The following is a 22,026-nucleotide window of genomic DNA, read 5'->3' as shown; positions in this document are numbered from 1 at the left end:
GTATGATAAGCGCATGTGATAAGCGCCTAATGAGAGAGAGAGGAGCGTTAGATCTTCTCACAGTAGTGAGAGCGAGACAAATGGATCAATTAGAAGGATCTCTCCTCTCGTCATCTTTCCTCTCGTATGATAAGCGCATGTGATAAGCGCCGAATGAGAGAGAGGAGCTTTAGATCTTCTCACAGTAGGGAGAGCGAGACAAATGAATCGATTAGAAGGATCGATAGAGCTTCCTCCTGATTTGGATGATCTCCTAGTACGATACTTTGAATTTTGGTCCGCGCTAGTAGCGTTTTGATTGGTCGCAGCATCCCTATAGGTGGCGGAAGGAGAGAGAGAAAGGATACACTCTCCGCTCGTCATCTTTCCTCTCGTATGATAAGCGTATGTGATAAGCGCCTAATGAGAGAGAGGAGCTTTAGATCTTCTCTCAGTAGTGAGAGCGAGACAAATGGATCGATTAGAAGGATCGATAGAGCTTCCTCCTGATTTGGATGATCTCCTAGTACGATACTTTGAATTTTGGTCCGCGCTAGTAGCGTTTTGATTGGTCGCAGCATCCCTATAGGTGGCGGAAGGAGAGAGAGAAAGGATACACTCTCCGCTCGTCATCTTTCCTCTCGTATGATAAGCGCATGTGATAAGCGCCTAATGAGAGAGAGAGGAGCTTTAGATCTTCTCACAGTAGGGAGAGCGAGACAAATGAATCGATTAGAAGGATCGATAGAGCTTCCTCCTGATTTGGATGATCTCCTGGTACGATTCTTTGAATTTTGGTCCGCGCTAGTAGCGTTTTGATTGGTCGCAGCATCCCTCAAAGGTGGCGGAAGGAGAGAGAGAAAGGATACACTCTCCGCTCGTCATCTTTCCTCTCGTATGATAAGCGCATGTGATAAGCGCCTAATGAGAGAGAGAGGAGCGTTAGATCTTCTCACAGTAGTGAGAGCGAGACAAATGGATCAATTAGAAGGATCTCTCCTCTCGTCATCTTTCCTCTCGTATGATAAGCGCATGTGATAAGCGCCTAATGAGAGAGAGGAGCTTTAGATCTTCTCTCAGTAGTGAGAGCGAGACAAATGGATCGATTAGAAGGATCGATAGAGCTTCCTCCTGATTTGGATGATCTCCTGGTACGATTCTTTGAATTTTGGTCCGCGCTAGTAGCGTTTTGATTGGTCGCAGCATCCCTCAAAGGTGGCGGAAGGAGAGAGAGAAAGGATACACTCTCCGCTCGTCATCTTTCCTCTCGTATGATAAGCGCATGTGATAAGCGCCTAATGAGAGAGAGGAGCTTTAGATCTTCTCACAGTAGTGAGAGCGAGACAAATGGATCAATTAGAAGGATCTCTCCTCTCGTCATCTTTCCTCTCGTATGATAAGCGCATGTGATAAGCGCCTAATGAGAGAGAGGAGCTTTAGATCTTCTCACAGTAGGGAGAGCGAGACAAATGGATCGATTAGAAGGATCGATAGAGCTTCCTCCTGATTTGGATGATCTCCTAGTACGATACTTTGAATTTTGGTCCGCGCTAGTAGCGTTTTGATTGGTCGCAGCATCCCTATAGGTGGCGGAAGGAGAGAGAGAAAGGATACACTCTCCGCTCGTCATCTTTCCTCTCGTATGATAAGCGCATGTCATAAACGCCTAATGAGAGAGAGAGGAGCTTTAGATCTTCTTACACTAATGAGAGCGAGACAAATGAATCAATTAGAAGGATCTCTCCTCTCGTCATCTTTCCTCTCGTATGATAAGCGCATGTGATAAGCGCCTAATGAGAGAGAGGAGCTTTAGATCTTCTCTCAGTAGTGAGAGCGAGACAAATGGATCGATTAGAAGGATCGTTAGAGCTACCTCCTGATTTGGATGATCTCCTAGTACGATACTTTGAATTTTGGTCCGCGCTAGTAGCGTTTTGATTGGTCGCAGCATCCCTCAAAGGTGGCGGAAGGAGTGAGAGAAAGGATACACACTCCGCTCGTCATCTTTCCTCTCGTATGATAAGCGCATGTGATAAGCGCCTAATGAGAGAGAGGAGCTTTAGATCTTCTCTCAGTAGTGAGAGCGAGACAAATGGATCGATTAGAAGGATCGTTAGAGCTACCTCCTGATTTGGATGATCTTCTGGTACGATTCTTTGAATTTTGGTCCGCGCTAGTAGCGTTTTGATTGGTCGCAGCATCCCACAAATGTGACGGAAGGAGTGAGAGAAAGGATACACTCTCCGCTCGTCATCTTTCCTCTCGTATGATAAGCGCATGTCATAAACGCCTAATGAGAGAGAGAGGAGCTTTAGATCTTCTTACACTAATGAGAGCGAGACAAATGAATCAATTAGAAGGATCTCTCCTCTCGTCATCTTTCCTCTCGTATGATAAGCGCATGTGATAAGCGCCTAATGAGAGAGAGGAGCTTTAGATCTTCTCTCAGTAGTGAGAGCGAGACAAATGGATCGATTAGAAGGATCGTTAGAGCTACCTCCTGATTTGGATGATCTCCTAGTACGATACTTTGAATTTTGGTCCGCGCTAGTAGCGTTTTGATTGGTCGCAGCATCCCTCAAAGGTGGCGGAAGGAGTGAGAGAAAGGATACACACTCCGCTCGTCATCTTTCCTCTCGTATGATAAGCGCATGTGATAAGCGCCTAATGAGAGAGAGGAGCTTTAGATCTTCTCTCAGTAGTGAGAGCGAGACAAATGGATCGATTAGAAGGATCGTTAGAGCTACCTCCTGATTTGGATGATCTTCTGGTACGATTCTTTGAATTTTGGTCCGCGCTAGTAGCGTTTTGATTGGTCGCAGCATCCCACAAATGTGACGGAAGGAGTGAGAGAAAGGATACACTCTCCGCTCGTCATCTTTCCTCTCGTATGATAAGCGCATGTCATAAACGCCTAATGAGAGAGAGAGGAGCTTTAGATCTTCTTACACTAATGAGAGCGAGACAAATGAATCAATTAGAAGGATCTCTCCTCTCGTCATCTTTCCTCTCGTATGATAAGCGCATGTGATAAGCGCCTAATGAGAGAGAGGAGCTTTAGATCTTCTCTCAGTAGTGAGAGCGAGACAAATGGATCGATTAGAAGGATCGTTAGAGCTACCTCCTGATTTGGATGATCTCCTAGTACGATACTTTGAATTTTGGTCCGCGCTAGTAGCGTTTTGATTGGTCGCAGCATCCCTCAAAGGTGGCGGAAGGAGTGAGAGAAAGGATACACACTCCGCTCGTCATCTTTCCTCTCGTATGATAAGCGCATGTGATAAGCGCCTAATGAGAGAGAGGAGCTTTAGATCTTCTCTCAGTAGTGAGAGCGAGACAAATGGATCGATTAGAAGGATCGTTAGAGCTACCTCCTGATTTGGATGATCTTCTGGTACGATTCTTTGAATTTTGGTCCGCGCTAGTAGCGTTTTGATTGGTCGCAGCATCCCTCAAAGGTGGCGGAAGGAGTGAGAGAAAGGATACACACTCCGCTCGTCATCTTTCCTCTCGTATGATAAGCGCATGTGATAAGCGCCTAATGAGAGAGAGGAGCTTTAGATCTTCTCTCAGTAGTGAGAGCGAGACAAATGGATCGATTAGAAGGATCGTTAGAGCTACCTCCTGATTTGGATGATCTTCTGGTACGATTCTTTGAATTTTGGTCCGCGCTAGTAGCGTTTTGATTGGTCGCAGCATCCCACAAATGTGACGGAAGGAGTGAGAGAAAGGATACACTCTCCGCTCGTCATCTTTCCTCTCGTATGATAAGCGCATGTCATAAACGCCTAATGAGAGAGAGAGGAGCTTTAGATCTTCTTACACTAATGAGAGCGAGACAAATGAATCAATTAGAAGGATCTCTCCTCTCGTCATCTTTCCTCTCGTATGATAAGCGCATGTGATAAGCGCCTAATGAGAGAGAGGAGCTTTAGATCTTCTCACAGTAGGGAGAGCGAGACAAATGAATCGATTAGAAGGATCGATAGAGCTTCCTCCTGATTTGGATGATCTCCTAGTACGATACTTTGAATTTTGGTCCGCGCTAGTAGCGTTTTGATTGGTCGCAGCATCCCTCAAAGGTGGCGGAAGGAGAGAGAGAAAGGATACACTCTCCGCTCGTCATCTTTCCTCTCGTATGATAAGCGTATGTGATAAGCGCCTAATGAGAGAGAGGAGCTTTAGATCTTCTCACAGTAGGGAGAGTGAGACAAATGGATCAATAAGAAACAGCATCTCTCAAAGGTAGCGGAAGGAGTGAGAGAAAGGATACACACTCCGCTCGTCATCTTTCCTCTCGTGTGATAAGCGCATGTGATAAGCCCCTAATGAGAGAGAGGAGCTTTAGATCTTCTCACAGTAGGGAGAGCGAGACAAATGGATCGATAAGAAGCAGCATCCCTCAAAGGTGGCGGAAGGAATGAGAGAAAGATACACTCTCCACTCGTCATCTTTCCTCTCGTATGATAAGAGCAGATCTCGCAAAACTTTACAAAAATCTGATAAATTAAAATCAATCTCAAAATACATTACACAACCGAGATGTCGCTTTTTTCTTGATTTAAACATTAAAATTAAAACAAATAAATCTTTGGTGAATGAGAACCGCAGGCTTAAACCAATATTTTTTATTAAAGTTTTAGAATGTGTTGAGGACTTTTGTAAGCGGTTCAACGAAACAATTTTCTTAAATTTAACCATACCTTTTAATGTAGAACATTTTAATGAAACGATACGACAATTTAGATAGCGACTAAGATTTGTGTAGCATCTAGTTGGTGCTTGTTGCTATTACTAAGGCTTGTGTAAACATCATATGACTGACTCGCAACTCAGAAATACATTGAATACATTAAATTCTCTATTCCTCTTCTTTGTCGGAACATCACCGTCCTCTTTGCACCGATCGTGTATGACGTATAAAACTCCCCGGCTCATATTTTTCATTCTTTTGTATGTATTTACAACCATTCATCTCGTCGATAGTATACACGAAGTGTCCAATTTCAATTGGTCGGAATCACAATCAACATGGAGTCGGAGTCGTCAGGAATCGGAATCGGTCCCATTTTGGCCGTCAGGCGGAGTTGGCTTGGAGTAGACCGCAGTCGATCAGTATCGGATTCGCCCGAAGTCAGAGGTTCCCGGAGTCAGCCAATATCAACGACACTCGACACTGACCGACCCAGGTAGACTCCGATCGACTCCGACCGACTCCGACTGATTCGGTGCGACTTCGATTTCGGATGACTGCGGATAACTCCGGACGAATCTAGACAACTCCGACACTGAAATACTCCGACTCCGGACGACTCCGGACGGCTTCGGATAATTCTGGTCTGAAAATACCTTCCAAAGTCGGTTATGGAATATTCTTAGTCGGATCGTAGTAGACTCAGGATTGTTGACAACTTTACCAAGTACTAATTTGATCTAATGACATGAATTACCCTACGACATTGCCCAAAGTCAAGCGCAGTAGTTTTGTGTTACTCATTAGCTCTACCTGCGTGATTAATTACATAGAGGAGGTTTCAGGGCTTCTGATATTTTTAAAATAGTAGCATTATAATTTAGACGTTCCAAATAAGGTCCCTTTAAATCCACATCCCTTCACATAAGGTACAGAAAAAAACAGCTTTCTCTTGATCTTATCCTCTTATTCTGACTGACAATATATATCTTATTCAGACAATTTAGAGCATTTACAAATCATCTTTAAAATGCTTTAAACAGCAACCATCTAGAGATGTAATTTTCAATGTAACTTTCCTTTTTGCATACCTTCAGGCGCACAAAACAACCATTCCCTGGAAGCAATACAGTAAACTATTACTGTTACTTTACTATCGCTCCATCAAACTACACCCTTGCCCAGAGCCTTTTCACCCATGTCACCTGATGTCATAATAAACAGCAAATCACAGACCGCACATCCGCAAACGGAACGCAGTATGGGGTATGAGTTGGCACTGTGGAGAAGAAAAAAAAATGCAAAATACAAAACAAAGATGCATCATCATCATCACCCGAACTAGGCATACCACAGATCCAGTTCCACCATCTGCGTGTGTACCTTGAGTAATGCCTAGATATACTTGTACAATTCTCAAGTGGCGAAGTGACGAGAAATGTCGAAGCAACGACTAGCTAATACGACACTTTGGCTAATGTAAGCGCGCCTTTAACACTGTAAAATCACACACACACGCTTCTCTGCTCCTCTCTCTCTCTCTCTCCATCTCCATCTCTCCCTCTTCAAACCCTTGACTTGAAGCTGCCACAAGTTCAAAGTTACGGTCACCAGCGGGTCCAGCCAAAAGCACACAAAACCACCCTCCTGTTAGCACGAGCCCTACCAAGTGCAGCACAATTTGCACGCGTATTAGTAAAGCGTGCCGAGCATGATTTATAGGTAACATCGGTACGGTTTACGGGTGTGTGTGTGTGCGTTTGTCCGGTTCGACCCGCCACCCAGTGGAACCGCGTAGTAGACCGCGATCACGTAATAGATCGACCCGTAGAGTGTGCATCTCCCTCGCCATTGCCCCTGGAACGGCTCTGACGACGACGACGACAATAACAATAACAACGGCATTCAAAAACAACACAAACAAACCCGTACCCGCCCCTTTTATCCCCTTCCCTTTAAGCGTGACGTGGGTCACACACGCTTCTGTTTGTATACAAACCCTTCCAATGTATGTTGTTTTTTTCCCTCCTGAAGTTCTGAAAGGTTGTTGTTTTTTGCTGGATTCCAACCAACACAGGTAAAAAGAAAAGCCAGTTCACACTTCGCGTGCCTATTTCCAGCCTTACCGGTAGGAAGTGGTTTGAACCGGTTGCCGGAGATTACTACGCTGCACTCCGGTTGCAACAAAACAGTGCAAAAGTGGAAAAGCTTCCGCAGTGTGTGTGTGTTTGTGTAACGTGTGTAACGCCTAACGCGCCCCTCTGCCGCCACCGGGCGTCTCCATCACCATCAGCTCCGGTAGCATCCAGTGCACCCTAGAATAACAACAGCAGGCAAACGTAGCGCGCTGGAAGCTTCCAACAACAAGCTTCGACCGTCCTTCGCCCTCCCTCTCCGCCCGCGGCCACTACTGATAATACGCTACACGCGCGCGCGTGCATCTTTTAGCGCGGCGAATATTACCTCCCCGGGGCGATGGCGGAACCCCGGGGTGTCGCAGGGGGTTTCGGGTGGGAAGATGGTCTCTTCCACTATGGCCACTACACACCGGCCAGGCTTTATAGCTCGATAGGAGACGGCTAATTGCTTTGATTCGATTGCGCACGATTGTGTAATACACGTGTTTGTGTGTGCGCGTGTGTGTGTGTGTCTGTGCGAGCGGACTGTGTGTGTGTTGGTGGATGCAGTTGCAGTTTTGCGGGAACGTCAGCGGCCCATTGCAGCGGAATTGCATCAACGTGGCAAATGATTGGTTGCTTACGCGTCTCCCTCGCTTCTGGACGCTTCAAGGCGGGACTTTTTTTGCTGCCACTGGGACTTTTTAATAAAGCTCCAAAGGTGTTATCTTTTGTTTTAAAGGTTTAATTTCCATAGTTTGCAACATTGCGAACACGATTAATTTTTATTGAGCAGTTTGTTTGATTTGTCAAGGCATAAATCAGCAGCTGAAGAAAATTCGTGAGCTTGATATCATGCAAGCCTTCATTAAATCGACGAACTTGTTTCTAACTTACTCTACACTATGTGAAATATCAAATAATTCACTATTTTCTCGTCCAATTCAGCAGCCTAATTACCCTTCAAAACAATATTAAAATAAAGAAAGTCGACACAAATGTCAACAAAAAACGAGTTTTGACTTTTTATTTGTAACTCTCTTACCAATTTCAGCAATATTTCAATGAAATATTATTCTGATGCAAATGAAAAATACGACAGCTGTTGAAGCACATCTCGCAAGCAGTGAATAATGCTTTTCACATTAAAAACTGACTCATCAAAACCTGTCATCCTGCCAGCAAAACTAATATTAAAAACAAAGTTGGTGAAATTGTTTGAAAATAAAATAATTTCACTCGACTTAAACGAGAGCAGGGGTTGAGGATTATTATTACACAATTCAATTGACGGTTTATTTTTCTTCATAATTTTTTTCTCTTGTAATGACAGTAGTTGTATGGCAGTTTTGTATGTTTTGTATTAATTGCGTGTAAAAAACTACATAAGCTTGCTAGGTAGCTCCAAGGCGCTAACTTATAACTTTATTTATTTATTTATTTATTTATTTATTTAGATACTAAAAAAAATTATGTTATTTTTTTTTATTTTGATCAGTGAACCATCCGACCGGGAAATGTTTAATTTTTCTATTGTTTAAATTCTTTCAATCATAATTTGTAATCATAACAAATATGATATTGCCGGTCTGGTGGTACAATCGTCAACTCGTACGACGTAACAACATGCCCGTCATGGGTTCAGGTCCCGAATAGACCGTGCCCCCATACATAGGACTGACTATCGTGCTATGGTAACATTAAGTCACTGAAAGCCAAGCCACCCACTTCACTAGTGGGTACTAGGCAGGCCTTGACCGACAGCGGTTGTTGTGCCAAAGAAAAAAAAACAACAAATTTATTATTTTCAAAATATGATAAGTATATTTTTGAATAGAAAAAATACTACATTTAGCAAAAAACATAAAAAAAAACACTAAACAAGCCCGTTAAGGGGTATGCTTTATTTATACCATATTCTTATGATTTAAAAAAAAAGATTGCCAACATATAAAAAAGTTTGTAATTTATTAATACTGCATCAACACTAATCGTTTATAGTTTAAGCGAGTACACAGTGAAACACAAATTACACGCTAACAAGAGAGGAGCATTTTTTTTTCTCTCGTCCGCGAGCGACTAATCATACAGACCCCGGGCAAAGTGGTCAATTCATCGGGCGCAAAACGATCAATGAATGAACGATGAATAATTATCTCTCTCCACATCCACCATGCCATCATGCTCCCTCACTTGCATATGCATGTGGAAACATCCGGAAAGCATGGGAGAGAGAGAGAGGAAAAATAGCCCCTTTTCCTGTACCTTGTTTGATAATATTCATGAAATCAGAATTAATTACCGAACGAACAGCAGGGCCGATTAAATCATCCCGACGTTCTAGGGCTTTTTAAACACTCTTCACACACGTCAACACAAACACACACACACACACACACACACACCGCTCCTTCTCAACTCCTTTTACATCCATCCTACCCCTCAGCCCCCTCATGCAGGTCGTTGTATCATCAATTGTCTTAGCTTGCTGCGATTGCGTAACTACGGCAACTCGCGTCACACGGCGGCATACCCTGAGGGAGAACCCTCCCCAACCTCCATGTTATCCCAAAGCATCACAACAGCTTCCCCACATTCGACGCGAGATTGACGCGACGGTGAAAAATGGCGTTCTGCTTTTTTTTTCATCATAAAACCGATTACAACATAACGAATAGTTAATGCATTACTAATATAAATTGATCAATAAATCGCATTTTATTATTCAAGGGGGAAAATGAGCACATTTTCTTACCTTCTAAATTTTTGTTTTCGTTTTCCTTTTCTTTTCTTTTTTCCACGGAAAATACAAACAAACAGGGCAAGGATGTGTAGCACGGTACAAGGGACGCCAATCCGTTAACACCTTCTTCAGTAACACGTGCTGGTGTTGCTGCTGCTGCTATGCTTTCTCGCTGAAATCGTACACACACTGGATCGGGCAGGGTTCGCGTTCAAACTGTTTCATTCCGGCGACAATTTTCCCGCCGCTCATGGCCAACTGTTGGCGTTGGGCGTTTTGCGCTGATTAATGTTGAACTACGGTGCACAAACAAATCACACTCGTTGATTGCGGGCGGGAGAAGGGAACAATTTTCCACCTACAATACAAATTCATAACACTTTTCTCACTTTTTTCACCCACTCACCATCGCATCGTTGGCTGATAGGCGCGCTTCGTTGTTAATTTTCTTTTCTTTTATTTTGTACATTCACTCACACTGGCGATTTTCATTTGTTTTTTTTTCGTCTCCAATCAGATGCAAACTCAAACAGATGGACAAAAACACACTAAAAATGAAGGAGATAAAAACAATTGGTCACGCTTGATCGATTTCCGTGTCGTTTGATTTCACTTTTCAACAAACTTTTCTTGCTATTCGCCGTCGCCAGACTTGGTTGTTATGGCCAAAGCCCGACCCCGAGCAGAACTGATAAACAGCGATCCGTAAAGTTTTGTTTGCTGCGGCACGGTTCGTTTCCTTCGTTTTTTTTTTTAATTTGGTATTCAACTTCTTTAACACAGCTCTCAACACTTTTGCAAACATAAACAATTAATTAAACACCACGTGTTCGGTGACACGGAAATGGGCAATAAGGAAACAAAACACAAACAAAAAACCGCACGAAAGAGAACGGTAAGGGAAATGGGAAAATGCTCCCTCACACACACACACACACACACACACACACACACAAGCCAAATTCTGCAACACAAAAATATCACACGATCAGTCAGTCCAGCCCAATGCACAGCACAGCAGATTGTGCAGCAGAATGTGTAGACGCACGAGGGCCTCGGAGTGAGCTCAAGTTCAAGTTCCGTGTCCGATTGCCCAAGCTGCCAGGGACGGGCTCATAGCGGCGGGGGGCTCTTGGAATCAGGTTAATGTCAATGCGCACCGACTGCGCCAGTGTGCTAGTAGAGCAGTGTGCTGTTCACAAACACACAGTACCGCTGGCACGCTAATCCAGCCTCGTCAACCAGCCGCTGGCATCGACGATCAAGCCACACGCACCCGGAGTTTCGCGTTTCGCCGCGTTAGCACCGCCGCCACGGTAGTACTGACTGGTGCTGGTGGCTTTTTATCACTTCCTACGGAACGGTAGAGCGGAGCGGAGTGGACACCAATCCAGCCAAAGGGCTCACACACACACGCGCGCGCACACACTCGCACACATCGCTATCAAGCTCCTCTCGGGCTACGAGGAAGGGCGACTGCATCAAATAGGGAGGTCAATCGTGGCGATGCACATGGGCCGTCTATCTCTCTCTCTCTTTCTCTGTCTCGATCGTGAACGGGAAGCTGGGGCAAAATGGCTACTTTGTAGAGTAGTAACGCGTGTAGTGTCTCCTGATAAAGTAAGTATACCGAAGGCACGTTCCTACAGCGAGGAGGTGTTGCGATTCGAATAAAATGGTTTGATTTGAGAGTAGGAGCGAAGCAATAGATTGAACAGGACTTTGAAACGGTGGAGTTTTTAAAACATAAGTTTTTAAAGGAAATTATCATTTGACATTTGACGCTAAATGTCGCCATACCCTTGAAAGCCCATCCAAGTTTATTGCTGATTACTGCATTTGTTAGTGTAAAAAGGCTCTTGATCGCGAATTAGAAGCACGAGGTACTCTTAAAGTGGAATCGGTGAACCGTGCAGTGCATTTCTAAATTGCATCCTTATGACCTCAGCATCGACGTTCCAGATCTGTTAGCACGATTAAGTGTAAATACTCCAACTAGGATTCTTAGACACAATGAACATTTAAGTATCGACCGTAGGAGGCGACTTTATAGGTATAACGAACCTTTTTTGTATTTGTCTAGCAGTTTTAGTTTCGTCCTATTCATACTTTGACTGTAATATTTCGATCGATACGTTTAAACATCATCTATTACATTTGTGTAAGACTCTTGCCCCCAATTAATGTTAGATCGTTAAGTAGCACATAGTGTTAAGATAGTTGGTTTAAGTTGCTTAGGCCACTGCGAAGGCCATGCAAATATTTCAATAAATAAATAAATAAATAAATAATCGAGTAATAAACGATCCTTACTCTCATTTCAAAATGTTTCATATCCTCTTTTGTTCTTGAGCTGTTGCTTTGCTTTCTTTCGATAGTTTGCAGCATTTTTTTTTAATTGTATTTAAATATTTGACTCAATTTTTAGCATCATAGGTAGTTTATTAAACCTTAATAGCTGGCAAGTTGAACAAAAATCAAATAATGTCAAAATAACAACGTTTCAAACAGAAACTCCACATGACTAAAATATAGGAAAACAGCAGACGTTTTAGACATTAAAAAAGTACAGCATTTTGTCAAAAAAGGTAAGCAAAAAACTTGTTTAGTATTAGTTTTGTTTAGTTAAGAGCCATCGGATGAAGAAATCCTCCTCTGCTATGAGGTGTAACTTGCATACCTCACGCTTAAAGGAACATTGCTTAGCTTTTGAACAAAATTCATATCTTGAAAGCTCATCGTAAGAGCTATAAATGACAAATTAATAAGAATTAATATGAATTATCATTCAATACAGGTGAAGTTGTGGGATAGTTAAATGGTTTTGTCCGTTATTAATTTCTTAATTGCTGCTGAAGAATGCAGACGCGCTGTTGTTGTTGTTGTTTGAATAGTTTATAGAGGCTTTGGCTCCAACGGAGTTCTTTCGCCTCTTGCAGACGCGCTGTACAACCTTAGACAAAGCTTTACAAAACCGACAATATGAGCAGAAGTATTGTATGGAGTTTGCGATCTGAATTCAAATTTAAATTATTTGCAAACTATTATTGACACAAATTATGCTCGGTGGGTTCAGAACAATAAAGTCCGGGAGTTCAACTTTTGGGCGTAATTATTCTGAACTAACAATCTAACTGTAACGTATATCTATAGCCCCAGATGAGTAGAAGATGCTATCAACACTGAGTATTTACAAAATAAAATGAAATTCGGATCAAAAACTAATAGAAATGCAAAAGCATTCTTCACACAATATTGTGCACTGCCGCGAGCAAAACTCCGTTGACCTACAGTCTGAGTAAACATCAGCCAATAGTCAAACAAAAACCGCGATAGAGACTCAACCGTACCCCTGGCTCTCGCTCGGTTCTCTCGGTGCAGCTGCAATAGTGCAATAGTGCAATCGTTGTGGCATTAGAAACACGCTACACGCGCTATATTATCGCAAACCGAGGCCCCACACAAACCCCTCCCGCACCCACCGAAGTGCTTCTTCTATCTCGCTCTCTCACTAGCGTCACAACCACTATCAAACCACTGCCTCATAGATCCCGCGCGAACGGCTTGCGCGCCGTCGGTTTTCGCTAGAAACGTTAACTATCGCCGAAGGTCGCACATCGTCACCCGTCGCCCTTCCCCAGTCACGGACAAACTCGCGGTGTGATGCAGTGCGGTGCAGCAAACAGCAAGCAAAACTGTAAAACATGCACATGCACAAGGCACCGTCGGGGAACGGGCGGGTTTTTTTGTTAGATTTTACGGGAAGATCGGGTTGCAAACGTACCTACGTATGACGTGCGCGCATCGCGATCGCGTACTGGAGAGAGCCTACTCAAAATCCAAACAAATCAACCGCAATAATATTTGCAAACGTTCTGAATTGGGCGCCTCCTTCGTTGGGAGGGGAAGTGGAGGGGTGGGATCATAAAGCCACTTGCGTAAAGTGAAAAAAACCGTACATTCATTTCCGGTTTTGATAGTGGGTTGTTTTTTTTCTAATTTCTCTTTCTCTCTCTCTCTCCTTGCAATGCAACTCGAAATGCAGTTCCCACAACCACTTCCCCCACAACCCTTAATCCCCTCTCCGCCCATCCACTCAGGGGCAAGTTGTTTTGATCGGGCTCGTCGAAGGCCAACGCTTCAATAGCGGTCGCGCGTGTGCCATTATGGTCCGGTGACGGTTAGATAAAAATGACAAACATTCCGCAAAGCCCATCCCGCACACCGTGTATCGAGCGAACGTGGCACGGGCACGACAATTATCGGCACTGCAGCTGCATATACAGTGTAACACACGCCGTTAGTGAGGGTGGGAGTGGAGAGGTTGGCCTATTACCGGTACTTATAGCCGTATGACGCATTGCTGCTCTTACCGTGCCGCTTTACTGTGCGGTGTCAGTGTCAAGTTTGCTGAATGGCCGTAACCTTTCACCAATTGCAACTATGTCCAGCAGAGCAGAGTGTACCAGTTCAGGGTGTTTGACCGGTCCGAAAGACGTTGCACTGACCTCGATTAGCTTCACGACGGGATATCACTTCCTATCGCTCTCGGTTTGATTGCAACTTCTACTTTCTCATTCTTTGCTGAATTGCTCTCTGATTGACTAGGACGTCGCGAAATATGTTCCCTCTTAGCATCTAGGTCATTTTTATTGAGTTTTGAATCTTGAAGTTACTTAATCACACACTTAAACCTGCAGACATGGCTTTTGCTCTTTGGCTTCCAGTTTTTCATTCGTCGTTGCAAAACCGGTACCGCCCTATGGGGGTTGAAGGGTAGATTATTAAAATTGAATTGCTAATACAATTTCTGCCGAACCAGCTTACCCGCTGTAGTGGTATAATATCCGACTCCGAGAGCTTTTCATTCGTCAGCGGGTGGATCATGTCCTTTTTGATGATTTTTTCAATACACTCTATCGTAACGACGTCTCCGCTAGGGACAATCAGCAAGGAAAAGATTACTTTACCTAATTTGATACAAATTTAATCATCCGCTAACACTTACGTCGGTTTCAGCACTGCGCACGGTACGGAATTGCTCAGGATATCATGCGTCACCGCACACATGTACCGGTTTTCCTTCGCAATCAGTGACTTCTTGTCGGCCGGATCCTTCACCAGCGTAAACTTCACCTCGATCAGATCCTTCGCCTTGAGCGGTTTGTTCGACACGGGACAGTAGATCTTGCTGTCCGGCTTTTCGATGCGCGACACCTTGGCGGCCGGCGTCTGCGACGGTACCCAGAAGCTGGGCAGCTCCTTACGCTTGCCGAGCGACACGTTCGAGATGGCGCCACTCGTGCTGGGCTGTTCTGCTGGAGGGCGGGAAACAAAAAGAAGAAAGGTTGGGATAATAACGAAAAACGAACCACAAATGCTCCATTACCATTCAGTGTGACTGCTTTGTTGCTGACGATGTTCTTCTCGGTGGAAATGAATTTATCCAGCTTCTTCTGGAGCTCCGCGTTCGCTTTTGCCGCATCCTCCTCCTCGTCCTGCTTCATCTGCTTCTCGTACTCCTTCATCTTCCGGCTGTACTCGTTCTTCTTCGAGATGATGTACGTCAGGATCGCTTCCTTGTCGAACAGATAGCCATCTTTACTGCAAAAGAAAGGAACTATTACCGTGAAGAAAACGATTTCCACCATTTTTAAAGAATACGCACGTTATTACTGGATTCCGACACGGCTGTAAGGTGAGGGAGCAGCAGTCGAAGCTCTTGACCGAATCTTTCCCGATGCGACGGGACGTTGTGCCGAAGCCCGAGTTGGCCGCATCCTTCTTCTTCTCGTGGTACGTGTAAACGGCCCCGGCAGTACAATTTCTAGCGTGGCGGGTCATAATTTAACTAGCTTTTCTTAATAAAATTTCACGAAACAGTAATGAGTGCGCCCGTTTGTTTACGTTTTTCCTTTCAACAACACAACAAACCATGGACAGCTGTCAAACGACGGGACAGTGTTGCCATCTCAATTGAAGTTTAGATCGGTTTGAAACAGCAAGGGTGTGTGCTACTGGAAGAATCGATTTTGAAAATAACGGATTTGTTAACGAATAAAAATCATTAAAAGCTGTTATTTTTTTAATAATTGGTGCAAAATAGTGTAACCATTTCATCATAAAATAAGAAATAAAAATGAAAATTTTTAAATTAATGTATATTCAATCAATGTACATATAAGTTTGCGTATGATTACATCCCTTTCCTCGTTTACAGCTTTAAAAACGGTAACAACCCTTTTCAAAAGGATACGTTTCTTTTTCTATTTGGGAGTGAGTCCTGTGAAAGACGAATTAAAGCAAAAGGGGGAATTCGCAAACCTACTTCAGCCTCTTCAACGTGGCCACAAGAAAGAAGCAGTGTAAAAAAAGGTGGAATTTCCCTTTCTTTCGTTTGCAAATTCTTGACGTCCTGCTGCGCTGTTTTGCTTACTGTTTGCTTGCTTGCAGATCGGCGCAGTCTAAATCGTTCCCGCATTGCGTGTTCATTTTCTAAGCGAAAATCTGAAATCAGTGCACAAATCATCTTTATGAAGAAAACGTTCAAAAACCTAGAATTGAATTGTGCAAAATGTAAGTGATGTGTTTAACAAGGATTTACTTTCTATAATTGCCAGCTATCCACTTGCCGGCGTAATTCGGAGCAATCGCTCCAACTCCACACGACGGCTGTCAGCTCAAAAAACTCACTTCCGAAACCAATTGATACACAATAGCTCCCTCCCGAATGATAAGAAATGATTGGAACCGAGATTCATCCCACCCTCGTCCGCTCGTTCTCGTCCTCCTCGGCTGCCCGGCGAAGGAATCAACCACATGCTGCGTTTGCCCGCAGCATTAATCGGTAGCATAACTCATTCAACCTTAACCAATTCACCCGACCCTGCTCAAGGCAAGACGCGGTCCCTCAAGAGAGCGCGCGAAGCGAGCAATGATGCTCGCAATCTTCGACCAGTCTATCGGCATACGACGACGAACCGGAGAGCGATCCTCTGGAAGGCGCGCACATCCTACCAGTATCACGCTGTCGCTTCTCGGAGGCGGATCTCGACGGGATCGTTTCGCACCAGCGTCGTGTGCGCGTGAACCAATCTCCCCAGTGAACGCCATCCTACCAGAGCCGGCTTATCATTTTGTGGTGCATTGATACTACCAAAGCAGGGTTTGTGTTTCTTCTCGTTCTCCGTACCATCATCATCATCATCATCATTAAAAGGTGAATTACAGAAACTGTGCAGGTGAATAGACCCGGGGGCGGCTCCAATTATTCCCCGATTACTAGAACCATTCAACGCACCGCGTTTTGAAGGTTAGCTTGTTGAACATGGCCAGCACTTCGGTGCACAGTGACGCAGTGCTTGATGAAAGTGTTATCAGTGCTCAATTTCGGAAAAGGGAGGACAAACAATCCGTTTGGCGAGCAGCGATTATTTGGGCGGCTGCAGGTTAATAGGGGTCGCGAATGTGCGTGTCTGATTTTGTGCTCTGGTTTCTGTTTGAGGCGGAGGCGCGCGAATCACAGCGACAGAACAACCAACTATCCAAGGAGCTTAGCAGCAGCAGGCTAGTTAACGTGTTGCCTCCCGCCTGCTTTGATGAAAGTGTCAATAGAAACGGAAGTGTCAATTGTTGGTGAAAAGAAACCGATTAACAAGCCGGAGAGCCGGAATATCTCACCGAGAACACACGGAGAGATGTACAGTGCGAGAGAGATGGACTCCAATTTAATCCCATTACGATGGAACTCCCCCGTTGGCGACGTGGATACGATCGCACGTTTTAGCACGTGGTCCGGGGACCTTACTAGCAAATCTCGTGTAGTACTACTGGTGCCACAGTTCCATGCTATGGCCCGCTGGACATTCAATTATATTCGATTTTACCACCCTTCGTTCCTCACCTTCCGTAGATATCGCTGGTGCGTAGTAGTCATCAAACAAATTGTCCGCCAATATGTGTGCGTACGAGTTCGGTTTGGTTGCCGTCATCGCGGTACAGTAGGCGGGCGCTGTATCGTGCTAATGGGCCTCGCCACCAACTATAACGACCCTTTCCCAATCACCCCTCAAAGCAAGCTTTGTTTAGTAGCTTTCATTGATCCATCCCGCAGGAGGGTGGCGTTTGACAAGTTTTCGCACGCTCTATACCCTATGCACCCCGCGAACCACACCGAATCGATTGATGGTGTCAATTTGGATGGTAAATTAATGATGTATTGCCCCAACCACCATCCGTAGAGTGCAGTGTGGGGGCAACCGCCTTTTCTTCTGGGGAGCCACACGAGCAAACCCCCAGTATCTTTCGGGTTCACCAAGTTGTACCACCAACACCTCACTCGTGTTGGCAAACGTTTTGGTGCTGATAATCAGTAAAACCAATATTTTGTGTACTCGGGGCGTTGTCCTATTTATAAGTGCCTAACGGCATCGACAAGAGACATGCTGATGGCTTGTGGCATTTCTTCGTTCACTTAGGCGAGCACTGAGGGGGAAAATTAGCAGCTTCCGTCAAAGCAGACACAATTAAGCTTCAGCGGCTATGCGTGCGATCTCATGATCAGGCCGTGATCTTGAGTTGGAGATGTGGCGGTTTGGGGATTATTGCAGCACCATCTAAGTGATGCTGACAATTGCGGCATCAGATCGCTGGATCACGCTTTGCTAAAGCCAAACTCTTTAGTGGTGGACAAACATCGCGCTCGAGTTTGATAATGGATACGGCAAACGGCACACCTGCTTGAGGAGGATCCATTCATGGAATGTTAATACTGTGCACGCTCTCTTTGGACAAGGCGTCAGAGTTGGATCGAATGGCCGGGAACACGTCACGCGTCACATTGAGCGTGGTATGAGCCTATTACGCAGATAAGACGCATAGTACGCGTCATAAGTCGTACTATCAAGAGGTAGTACTGATCATGGAAAGATAGCAACTCATAAATCGACCATCAATCAGACGATCGATAGGAAAGGCAACGTACTCGATGGGAGAAGATTATCTTCCCGAGGATTAGTTGCGATGCGATAGCTGTCGCAGAGGGCTGACCCTCTAGGTTCGTGTCTGCATCCTTCCTTCTTCCAGAATCGTTCCTCTCTCGCACTGTGCCTTTCGTTAGTGCCAGTGAAATACGTCGCACCGGGACTCCTAGATGCCCTTATCGGTTCGATGATTAGCTATTGGCTAATGACACCCCGCCATGCCGGGTGCAGCAGCAGTTGGTATAGTTTCCCGCACCTGAAGTACGACACGCAGAGAGGAGAGAAGTCTCGCAAGCGATAAGATAATTCCGTTGATGGACTCATCACCATCAGCAGCACGTCTCTTGTTGTCAACGCGCATCCGCGCAGTAGTTCGATGTTAGGGCAATCATTCACAACTCTCTAAAACCCGTGCTAGGAGTTCACTCCAACCAACTTGAACAATGCATAATTTTAGCGACATCACCGCGAGATAGTGATAACATGCAGCCGGCTCTCGTTCCTTCTCTTGCAGATACACACGCCCCGACCACGAGGGACGCGCGTCATGTGTGCCAAACCATCTGGCCTGTCCAGCAGCCCTTCGTAGTCTCCCTCCCCGTGTTCGGGTAGTGTGTTCGGAACTTTCATACTGCCCAGCCTGATTGCAGCAGGCAGTTCTTATCAAATCCGTCCTCAGACGGTACAGAGTGAAAGTGGTCCTCGGACAGTGTGCAGCAGAGCAGCAGCAGCAGCAGCAGCAACAGCATCATCATGACGGTCGCAGCATCAGAACCAAAGACGGGCGGTGGCGGCGGCCTGAAGCGCGAGATGGGCCTTATGTCGGCGATTAACGTGATCATCAGTGTGATGATCGGTTCCGGCATCTTCGTGTCACCGACCGCGGCCCTGCGCTACTCCGGCAGCGTCGGCTTCTGTCTGGTCGTGTGGACCGTCTGTGGTGGAATCTCGCTGCTCGGTGCACTGTGCTTCGCAGAGCTCGGTACGGTCGTGCCACGGTCCGGTGCCGAATATGCCTATCTAATCGAGGCTTTCAAAAAGTCGCACTCCTTCTGGGGCCCGCTGCCGTCCTTCATATGCGCGTGGGTATACGTGATGATCCTGCGGCCGGCCGAGATTGCCGTCATCATACTGACATTCGCCGAGTACTCGATACTGCCCTTCCGGCATCTGCTCGGGCTGGAGTACATGGCGGCGGACGATCTGCATCTGCTTATCAAGCTGATAGGCATCTTGGGGTTAGGTAATGGCGAATGGTGGCGCCCCCGTGAAAAAACGTTTTGCTTTAAATTCTTCGTTTGTTCTGCAGGCATTATCACATACATCAATCTCAGCAGCGTGAAGCTGTACGTCACCATCAACAACGTGTTCGGGTTCTGCAAGGTGTTTGCCTGTTTGGTGGTCATCTTTGGCGGCGTGTACCAGCTGGCGATTGGCAATACGGAAAATTTGGCCGGCGGGTTCGAGGGCACCAACACCAGCCCGGGCCACATCGCGCTCGCCTTCTACAATGGGCTGTGGGCGTACGACGGCTGGTCAAGCGTGACGACCATCACGGAGGAGATCAAGAAGCCGGAGGTGTAAGTATAGCGGCTTGTTTCTGCCCCTCGCAGCCCGACTTATTATTGGCTTCTTTCTCGGTTTGAATTTCGATCAACCCACAAGGAACATTCCCCGCTCGATCATGATCGCCGTACCGATCATCACCGGACTGTACGTGTTCATGAACCTGGCCTACATGACCGTCCTCTCGATGGGTGAGATGATCGCCTCGGAAGCGGTCGGTATCGATTTCGGCGACCGTGCGCTCGGTTCGTTTTCGTTTCTGATTCCGCTCGGCGTTGCGCTGGCTACGTTCGGTTGCGCCCTCAGTATTCAGTTTGGCGTGACGCGTCTCTGCTACGTCGCCAGCCAGGAGGGACAGATGCTGGAACCGCTCTCATACATTCACGTGCGCCGTGCTACACCCGCTCCGGCCGTCGCAATGCAGGGTATACTGGCGCTCGCGTTCATACTGGTCGGCAACATTGAGACGCTGATCGAGTTCGCGTCGTTTTTGATCTGGTTCTTTTACGGAGCAGCCGTCGTTGCGCTGCTGGCCCTGCGCCGCACCCAGCCGGACGTGCACCGGCCGTACAAGGTGCCGCTGATCGTGCCATACATTACGCTGGCGGTGTCGATCTTCCTCTCGATCGTGCCGGTGATTAGTGATCCGTCGCCGAAGTACCTGTTTGCGGTGGCGTTCATCTTGAGCGGCGTGCTGGTTTACACACCGTTCGTGTACTACAAAGTGCGACCCAGATGGATCAGTAAGTAATCAGCCGGCAGCAACCGTTGTTGCAAATCGGTCAAGCTTACTTACAAATGTCATCTCCTCTCTTTTATACTTACAGACAAACTCACCTTTCTCATTCAAGTGCTCTTCGAAGTTGTTCCATCATCTAGCAAGTTAGACTAGCAGCAACGATTCAGTAGTTTGTGGTTAAAAATAAAATGGTTACTATTTTCTAATATGATGATGTTATGCAGCTGCTTTGTGGAAGAAACGATGACAATCTTATTACCAAACGTGCACTATAGTCTTTCTAGAGACTACCACTTCAGGCTTGCATTAACAAAATGAGTTTTTCTGCAATTCGCTATGATGCATTGCTCGGTATGCGCAGTTCTCACGTTCACTCTCTTGGATATATGTGACGTCTAAGCATTCAGATGTCGTTGAACAATAAAGTAAAAGGACTTTTGAACGCTGGAGTATTATCGGCATCTTAAGGTACATTTAGTGACATTTAAGGACATTTAGTTTTGGCGCGTGTGTGGCGATAACCCCGCAGTGATCTGCATACAATACCCCAGTGACAATACTATTAAGTTTGTGGTCGGCAGGGCTCCGAGACAGCGCGCCAATAACTTGGGCCACACTGCAATGAATGGGGGAAGGTGGTCCACAAGATTCTTCGACAAGCATTTGTTCGTAGAAATCTTGAAGGACCAGGACATTTTGGGCACATTGCTTCGGCAAAGGAGCTGACCCAGGCCATCACGGTGGCCTGCGACGGTACCATGCCTAAGCAACCCCCAAGGCGACAGGGCCGGCGTCCAGTTTATTGGTGGACGTCCGAGATTGAGCGGTTGCCCAGCCATTTTCACGGTATAAAACAGCGATTCAACAGGGCCCGGACAGAGGAGCAGCGCGAGGAAAAGCGTCAAATGAAGTCGAACGCGCGCGCTGCCCTGGAACGGGCCATTAAGCTCAGCAAGGACCAAAACAAGCAGGATCTGCCGGAACAATTGGAACCGCACGGCTTTGGCCCTGCGTACCAAATCCGCCAGCAGCAGTGGGAGGGCACTCGGGTTCCGATGGAACGGAATGCTACAAAGCTCCAATACATCGTGAATGAGCTCTTTCCCGAGCGTCGACTCGGTAAAAGTAAAAGTACTCTTGGTAAAAATATTTTTTTGAATAACATTTAATTATTATAAAAATTCGTTTTCCAGCACTAGGCGAATTGA

General features: G+C 45.8%; 3 protein-coding genes across 9 annotated transcripts in view; 1 reads left to right on the top strand and 2 right to left on the bottom strand.

The window, feature by feature from the left end:
* The window catches only part of LOC120948843 (protein cycle), a 31,371-nt gene extending 20,477 nt beyond the window's left edge, over positions 1-10,894 (bottom strand). The window contains exons 1-2 of one of the 5 annotated variants that reach the window (XM_040365612.2): positions 10,809-10,894; positions 9,545-10,080 (exon numbers count right to left, since the gene is read on the bottom strand). The gene's annotated coding sequence lies outside the window, so the exon portion shown is untranslated. Of the gene's footprint in view, positions 1-9,544 lie in introns of all 5 variants that reach the window. The other 4 variants (XM_049607233.1, XM_049607234.1, XM_049607235.1 and 1 more) reach the window with 4 other exon arrangements.
* A 3,258-nt stretch (positions 10,895-14,152) lies between these two features.
* On the bottom strand, positions 14,153-15,481 carry LOC120952086 (nitric oxide synthase-interacting protein homolog). 2 transcript variants are annotated; one of them, XM_040371202.2, is made up of 5 exons: positions 15,201-15,481; positions 14,922-15,136; positions 14,541-14,850; positions 14,360-14,468; positions 14,153-14,292 (listed from the first exon to the last, which is right to left on the bottom strand). In XM_040371202.2, the coding sequence occupies exons 1-5, from the start codon at positions 15,374-15,376 to the stop codon at positions 14,221-14,223; spliced, it is 882 nt and encodes a 293-aa protein (XP_040227136.1). In that variant the 5' UTR covers positions 15,377-15,481; the 3' UTR covers positions 14,153-14,220. The 2 variants fall into 2 exon arrangements, with proteins under 2 accessions (XP_040227136.1, XP_040227138.1); XM_040371204.2 differs by having other exon boundaries at positions 14,541-14,847.
* A 1,051-nt stretch (positions 15,482-16,532) lies between these two features.
* LOC120950570 (b(0,+)-type amino acid transporter 1-like) lies at positions 16,533-21,024 on the top strand. Of its 2 annotated transcripts, none has more exons than XM_040368708.2 (5): positions 16,533-16,697; positions 19,028-19,756; positions 19,823-20,093; positions 20,179-20,822; positions 20,907-21,024. In XM_040368708.2, exons 2-5 carry the CDS (start codon positions 19,267-19,269, stop codon positions 20,969-20,971), a joined length of 1,470 nt encoding a protein of 489 aa, XP_040224642.2. In that variant the 5' UTR covers positions 16,533-16,697; positions 19,028-19,266; the 3' UTR covers positions 20,972-21,024. The 2 variants fall into 2 exon arrangements, with proteins under 2 accessions (XP_040224642.2, XP_040224641.2); XM_040368707.2 differs by having other exon boundaries at positions 16,533-16,751.
* The last annotated feature ends 1,002 nt before the right edge of the window (positions 21,025-22,026 follow it).

The sequence above is a fragment of the Anopheles coluzzii genome, chromosome 2 (assembly GCF_943734685.1).
Source record: "Anopheles coluzzii chromosome 2, AcolN3, whole genome shotgun sequence".
Classification (NCBI taxonomy): Eukaryota; Metazoa; Arthropoda; class Insecta; order Diptera; family Culicidae; genus Anopheles; species Anopheles coluzzii.
This window is presented reverse-complemented; position numbering and strand designations above follow the sequence as displayed.